This window comes from Halichoerus grypus, chromosome 2, assembly GCF_964656455.1.
Source record: "Halichoerus grypus chromosome 2, mHalGry1.hap1.1, whole genome shotgun sequence".
NCBI lineage: Eukaryota > Metazoa > Chordata > Mammalia > Carnivora > Phocidae > Halichoerus > Halichoerus grypus.
In genome coordinates, this window is record NC_135713.1 from 278,492 (window position 1) to 286,153 (window position 7,662).

Consider the following 7,662-nt stretch of genomic DNA (forward strand, 5'->3'; position numbering starts at 1 on the left):
GGGTGGATGAGGGGATGGAGGATTGGAGGGATAAGGAGAGAGAGGGCCACATTGTGGGGTCATTCTTTCATCAAGGGCAGGAATACCCTGAAGGCACTTAGTAATTTAGATTAGCTTTTCTACTGTAGAAAGATCTTTTATTTTCTTTTATCACAAACTCCTAAATTACACTATATACTCTAGATAAAATCAGGTTGTCCCTAAGCTTTATCATCATAAATGAAGAAATGACAATTCTGAAATAGAGAGTTAAAGCTGGAACAGCCCCCCGAGATTAAGGGTGGCTGATGGCTCTGCCATCTGCTCGTGTCCATGCACAGTAGCACTCACTGTGTGAGGTTCCCACACCGGCACACCCACGAGTGCACACCTGAGCACATGCCTATCAGTTAAAAGATATTACTGAAACTGCAGAGAAACTGTGAATCCCTCTGAAGGCCCTGGGATGGTCCACATCCCCAGTAGGCCAAGCATGGACGAATTGTTGGTTTGTGTCTCCTTAGTGACTCAGGATAAGATTCTTCTCCACGTTTCTAATCCTGAGAATGTGCGTTCTGCATTCTTGGATGGTGTCGCTAATTTGTTCTGTGGACGCTTCTTCATTTCTGTCTTTAAAACACCAGACGATGCAATTTCAAGGAAAACTAAAATTCCTGTTTGGACAGAAGAGGAAAACGCCGTCGGGGACTGTCCTGCCCCCTCGGCTCTCACTGTTCTGCATTGTGGTGCCTGTCCTCCTACCCTCCGTGGCGGAGGTGAAAATGAAGAGCGCATTTTTGAGGGTGAAGCACAGGGTGGACGTCTCAGCCTCTATGGACACAAAGTGAGTGAGAGTCCCCTTAGAAAGCAGCCACGCTCACTGCTGCTCCCCTGTCCCCGCTCCCCCATCCCTGCTCCCCCGTCCCTGCTCCACCATCCCTGCTTCCCCATCCCTGCTCTCCTGTCCCTGCTCCCCTATCGCCACTCCCCCATCCCTGCTCCCCTGTCCCTGCTCCCCTGTCCCTGCTCCCCATCCCTGCTCCCCTGTCTCTGCTCCCCCATCCCTGCTCCTCTGTCCCTGCTCCCCCGTCCCTGCTCCCCTGTCCCTGCTCCCCACCCGGCCCTGCTCCCCCCATCCCAGCTCCCCTGTCCCTGCTCCCCCATCCCTGCTCCCCTGTCCCTGCTCCCCCATCCCTGCTCCCCCATCCCTGCTCTCCTGTCCCTGCTCCCCCATCCCTGCTCCCCCATCTCTGGTCTTTACAGATACGACCAGAGGATGGGTAGGGACCAGAATGCACTATAGGGAGCTCTGACTCTAAGGCTTGTTGGCCTGGATTTGAGTCCTAACACTGACATCTGCTAGAGAGGTGGCCTAAAGGAAGTCACTTAAGCCTTGTTTCTTTCTTTTGAAAATAATGAAATAGTACCTATGAGGATGAGTTTGCTTAGAATTTAAGGTCACAAGCTCTGTGATTTCTGTGTGTGTGTGTGCTCGCTGCCCTTTGAAAGATGGTTTACTGTTCACTAATTTAGTGTTCTGGGTGAGTTTATGGAATGAAACTAGTGGAAATCACAAAAATTGACTGTATTTTCATTGTGGGCATCCAGAAAAAAACAAAAAAAACCCAAAACATTTATGTGTATGTCTACTTTCTGAAGCAAATTCATTAACCTTTTATTGGCGTGATAAGTGATGTGAATTGGAGTTTTTAGCAGATCTGTAGCTGAGGAAAGACTTACAAGCTGTAAGAAATTAAAAAGCGTCTTCTCTCCTGGGCATGACAGTGACACCAGCTCGGTGTCTGTTTCTACCAGCAGCACAAACTTACCTACATGTATTTTCCTATTATCTGTTCTTCACAGAGCGAGAGCTGCTGCAAGTCCATGTGAACCAGAATTCCATGGGAAACCCAGTTACTTTGCAGGTACTTTTCTAGATTCACTGTCTCCTGTGTTTTATTTTTATTTTTATTTTTTTTTAAGATTTTATTTATTTATTTGAGAGAGAGAATGAGAGAGAGCATGAGAGGGGAGGGTCAGAGGGAGAAGCAGACTCCCTGCCGAGCAGGGAGCCCGATGCGGGACTCGATCCCGGGACTCCAGGATCATGACCTGAGCCGAAGGCAGTCGCTCAACCAACTGAGCCACCCAGGCGCCCCTGTCTCCTGTGTTTTAAAAGGGTGAAATGTGTCTGTGTCCCTCTGGGGGCTCTCCCTGCCCCAACGCTGTGGTGCATTCCTCCAAACCCAGGCTGGAGGGTGTGGGTGTCTGTGCTGAGCACCCCTCCCTAAATCCTCACAGGGAGGAACAACGGAGAAAACATTCCAGTGCTCAGGACACAAGCGGATGCGGGACGCTGGGCCCGGGTTCCAGCCAGGGCCCCATGTGTGTGCCTCAGAAACGGCCCCGACCTCGTTTCTGACCCTGAGGGGGCCGCAGGGTAAGTGGTGCTCTGGCGCAGCTGGCTCGAGGAGGAGAAGAGCCACTGGCTGCCGGTCTGGTGGCCTTGACCGGGACAGGTGAGCCTGGCTCTTAGGGGAACATGCGGGTACACATGGAGCACACCCAAACATGCATCCTACCCCGGGAGCTGTCCTTACACGTCTGGGCTGTGCCCAAGGCTGCCAGGACGCTCCACCTGAAGCCTGGACCCTGGGTGACCACCCTGTCCCCTGCCCTCACCCACACTCAGAAACCCTCTCCTCTCCCTCCTCCCGCAAGCCCCCACTGCCGGCCCTGACCAGGAGGTCTCCTGTTGGAGGACCGGCCTGGCTGCGTGGCAGGGCTCCACCTCATCCTCCTGGGCACTGTCTCCCCTGTCACCTCAAGTGTTGTGGGCACAGCGGCATGCATGCCAGTGACAGGCCGGCTCGTAGAAACTGCCGGAAAGGGTATCTATCTGCCCCTGCTTCCGGGGGTGTGTCTGACCCTTGACACACGACGTGGGCCTCATGGAGATGCCTCCCCGCACATGCCACTCCCCGCACCCCCACCGCACCCCTGGGCCCGCAGAGCTCTGCATGGGCGTCCAGCAGGCCGTGGGAGGGTCAGTTACGGGCGAGGAGGATGCTGGCCCCAGGGTCATAGGGCTGCTGGGGTGTTAAAAACGGGGGTGGCAGGAGCGCATAGCCACACTTGCAAGTTCAGCCAGGATCATACTAACTTAATGCCTTCCCTTAGAGACCCCACCCAAGGGGGTCAGATGACCAGATCCCTGCTCTGTCTGACAGGCTGTCTCCTCTCTGCAGGGACAGGGCAGGAGACGAGCACGGGAGGGTGCCCGGCGGCTCCTCGGGAGCCAGGGGGCGGAGGGAGATACATGCATACAGTTGCTGCTTCGAGGCACCGGGACCTGTGAAGCACCTGAGCTGGATGACAGGGAAACATGGCCAGGATGGGGTTACCAAGCTGAAGCTGGAGCCCAGCAAGAGTGACCCGTTCTCCATGCGTGCTGTGTCCCTTGGTTCCTGCATGCCCTGCCCAGGCGTTCAGGGTGCTGTCCACACCGGTGGGGTAACTGCTTTCAGGAATTCACCCAGCTGTCACCCAGGAAGCCATTCTCCCAGTGCCTACACCAGCCGCACCAGCAGAGCTTTGCGGGACAGCGATCAGAGCCAGGTGCACCCTCCACCCAGCTGCCCCTTCCCCCAAGGGAGCCTGGACAATGGGCTCCCTCAGCCCAGAGGGCAGCGTCTCACAGCAGTGGGCCATTCCATCGAGGACACCAAGTTTCGAGGTGGGCCAATGCCCTCGGGAGCTCCGTGCAACCCCATCTTGTCACTTGATGTGCCCATCAAGATGGAGAGTGACTCTGGGTCTGAGGATGCGGCAGATGGCTACTCCATGTCCCCAAGCCAGGTGTGGCTGGGGGCCAGTGGTGTGGCCCAGAGACAGCTGGTCACGTTCCCTAGCAGGATGCACCTGAAGACAGAGCCGGAAGCCAGGTCCCACCCGCGTGCGCCGCACCTGGGGCACAGCTTGCTGGAGGCCCACCCGAGTGGCAGGGCTCCGCTCAGACCTGGCAGGGAGCTGGCCCCCTTCCACCCCGCACACTGTGCCTGCCTGGAGCGTGTGCAAGGCCTTCCTGAGCCAGATTGTCCCCACCACTTCTGTGCACAGGGCCACCAGCCCCCTGCACTGGGCTGTGACTGCAGAGCTCCGGGGACTGCGCCCATCGTCAAACGAGAGCCCCTGGACTCACCGCTATGGGCCAGTCACAGCCAGGGCGGGGTGCCTGGAATGTTCCCCAAAAGTGCCGTGGCAACTCTGATGCCTCCCAAAGCGCCTGAGTGTGCTTTCCTGCCATAAAGTGGGGTGTTTGTAAAAGCTAGCCTCTGTCCACACTCAGACTCACCGCTCAGCTGGGATGGCACATGCAGGATCAGAGCCTTTCTTCCGCACCGCTGCATGAGTTCAGTCCCCTGGTAAGAGTGGGCAGCGTGTGCAATGGCATAGTCTGTATTTTGTAAAGTGTCATGCAAGTTCTTCAGTGCAAAGTGGTCTGAAGTCTGTTCAAGTATGACAGTATTTCTCTTTGAAGGATTAAAAGTTTTTAGAAAGTGGCCGGAGTGAGACAAGTCAGCCTGGCAGGGCATCCCCCACTCTGAGAGGCAGTGGGCTCCTGGCCGACTGGCAGTCATGCCGTAGTTCCCAGGGGTCCACACGCCCACTTCCCGGAGGATTGACGCCTCTGTGGAGTGGACTGCAGACAGCTGCACACCCTGCGTGTGAATTAGGGATTTAATTCTCTCGAGCCACAGGTGCCATGCCCCCATTCATGGAAGGAATCTGGACGGTTCCAGGCAGAAGAGGCTGTGTGTGCTGGGTCCTGCCCTCTCTACTATGTGCAGCATATGCTTCTCACCCCACAGCGGAGTCTGAGGCCATGCCCAGGTGCAAATGGACAGGATAATGTCCCGCTCCTCCTGGAAGTCTGTCTGGCGTTTTTCATGGGCCTCTGAAGGTGGTTCGTGCTAATCTGTCTCCAGTACATGGTGAACCTCGAGTTTACAGAGTCTGGGTTTGGAAGCAGAGAGAAGGACAAAATGTAGAGAAAAGAGGTAGAAAGTCAAGTTGTCCATGGGGGCTGTGTATCGGTTTTCAGATGAGAATTCCAATCACCGCCTAAGGAAGAATTATTAGACACAAGACGGACAGGAAATGTTTTCTAGGAAAACTGTAAAGGTCATACACTCTGACCATAGAAGACCTGGATGCGAAGGCATAACTCAGAACGTGGAAGTCTCCCACAGTCACCACCAGAGATGAACCCCCTGCCCCGCGCTAGTGCACTTGGTGTGGGGTGTGCCGTCAGCTGTGAAGGCCACCGCCAAGCCCACCTGTCCCGTGGTGGACCCGCTCCTGCTCCTCAGGGACAAGAGCATCTGTCCCTAAAGTCACCTCCACCTGGGAGTCTCGGGAGGTGGCAGGAGCCCCCGGACCAGGACTTGCTGCTCCACCATTGGTACGTTCTGATCTCCAGTGTGGGGCCTGTCTCTCCATCTTTTGTGGCTTCGGAGTATGAGTCTTCAGCTGAGTTCATGCACATTCACCTTGTCAGAACTCAGGGCTCGGCCGGTAGGACTGGGTCTTCTGGACACTTGCGCACACGCTGGGGTGCCCCTGCACAGGTTGCCAGCCTTGTGGAAGGGTCCCCCTTGCGGGATGGCAGGAGCTGAAGGCCTCCTCCTGGCACTGACTGAGAAGGTCACCCACTGGAGCCCAGGGTTGGGAGCGGTGTGGTCCCCTGGGGCCAGCCCAGCAGCCTCTCCCCCACTCACCTCACTGAGGCCTTGCAAAGGGTGACATTGGTGCTGCAGTATCCCCACTTCACTGCCAGAGTCTCCCCCATCTGTTATGATGGTGGCACAACCACCTGGGGACGCCTGCTGGGGCCCTCGGGCTGGCCCCGGGCCCTCCTCACATGGTTCTCATGCTGAGCAAGCACACCTCTGCTGCCGGAGACACGGGCTGGAATCTCAGAATCCTCCTCCTTCCTTCCTGGTTAAACCCGGCACCCAGGTCCCACATGTGACCGTGCACCTCCCTGGGGTCCCCATCCATGAGGGCACCAACCCTCTCACTTCATCCATGGAGAAGTCACACATCGGGCTGAGGCTGGCTGCAGGACCATGTCCTGAGATGCACTGGGGCTCCCCCAAGTATAATGCCTGCCCTTCCCCACCTCAGGACCCAGCATACAGGGAGTACTGCATGCATGTAATGTGCAACCCGGAAAACACAGGACGGAAAAGGTGGAATTCAGACATCATTGCGTGTTTGCACACGGTAGCCAGGCCGCAGTGTAACCAAAGAAGAGCTCCAGACAAGAGCCTCAGGGAGCAGCCGTTCCGAAGCACACAGTTGTCGCTGCCCACGAGGACCATGGCACCATGCCGCCCCCTCCCCACAGGCGGCCAGATGCGCAGTTGGCAGGTGGACAGGTCCTGCTTTGCTGACAGAGAATTCGACACCTGGAAGTCAGCTCTGTGGGTCTTGTGTTCCGGAGATGCCCATCATCCCCCTGGGCCCCTTGAACACTCCGGGTCAACACCAGCAAAATGTCCTTGAGTCCGTACATGCCCCTCCTAAAAAGGATTGTGTGGGAAGATGAAGGAATGTAGAAGGTGCAGATGTGGTCACTTCCGCTTTAAAATGTCGTTATCAGTGCTAATTATAGGCTTGTATTTTTTTATTATTTCATAGCTTTTGCTTATATAGCTAAAAAATATTAAAATCAAATGTAATGTGGGAATGGATGGACAGGAGGAGATGAACACAAGTTACATTTTATATTTTTACAGCTTCTACTGGAGGAAAAAAGTTTTGGACATCTAGACTGACTTGTTGACTTTTTAAAAATGAATACATTTTAATGAAACTTTTAATACCGTTTTCTCAGTGCCTTTAGAAAGAGCCTTCATATATATTTCTGATACTGTGGTTTGTATTAAATATGCAATATTGATATAAAATAAATCACATGTTAAATCATGTTTACCATAAAGAGAAATGTCTACTTGATTTTCCAAATGAAGTAACTGTATTTCCTTTAGTGTGTGTTTCTAGTCCTTTACTACTGGATAGAAGGCAAGAATAAAAGTGAAAATAAACATGCTGGCACCAAAAGTTGCGAGGAGGAGGGATAAGGCTGAGCGCTTGCCATGGGCTTGCTGGGCGCTTCCTCCTCACCCGCCAGTCCCTCTCCTCCTCATGTTGACGGTTGGGGGACCTTCCCAGGTGCCATTAGGATAGCCCAGACTTGCCCTGTCCTGTAGGGAACGGACACCTGGTCCCTGTGAGTGTGTGCATGTGTGTGCGTGTACAGGTATGTGATTAGGGCGCCCTCACGGCTCCATGAAGGGTGGCAAACTTCTCGCTCTGAGCTCACAGGGAGGAACGGGCAAGGGAGCTCTGTGCAGTCTCTTTGTTTCAGGGCACTGATCCCATTCTCATGGCCTAGCAGGCTAGGGTTCAGCATATGAAATCTGGGGCACATTCAGGCCACAGCAGCAGCCCACCGGCCCCCACTGGGCCTCACGCCCTCCAACACCAGTGTGTTTGGGCCCCTCTGAGTGCCAGGGCTGTGACAGTGCTGGGGACCCAGCAAGGAAAGAAAGACACAGAGCTCACTGGTGCATGCACATGGACACAGTGAGCACAGAACCACCTGGTTCTGTAATG

At 54.8% G+C, this 7,662-nt stretch overlaps 1 protein-coding gene across 4 annotated transcripts in view; it reads left to right on the forward strand.

Moving 5' to 3' along the window:
* The window catches only part of AHRR (aryl hydrocarbon receptor repressor), an 80,724-nt gene extending 73,733 nt beyond the window's left edge, over positions 1-6,991 (forward strand). For all 4 annotated transcript variants that reach the window (XM_036078445.2, XM_036078447.2, XM_078066524.1 and 1 more), the window contains 4 exons: positions 624-823; positions 1,843-1,904; positions 2,281-2,419; positions 3,228-6,991. In XM_036078445.2, coding sequence (XP_035934338.1) covers positions 624-823; positions 1,843-1,904; positions 2,281-2,419; positions 3,228-4,287 — 1,461 coding nt within the window. In that variant the 3' untranslated portion in view covers positions 4,288-6,991. The remainder of the gene's footprint in view (positions 1-623; positions 824-1,842; positions 1,905-2,280; positions 2,420-3,227) is intronic.
* Positions 6,992-7,662: the final 671 nt, after the last annotated feature.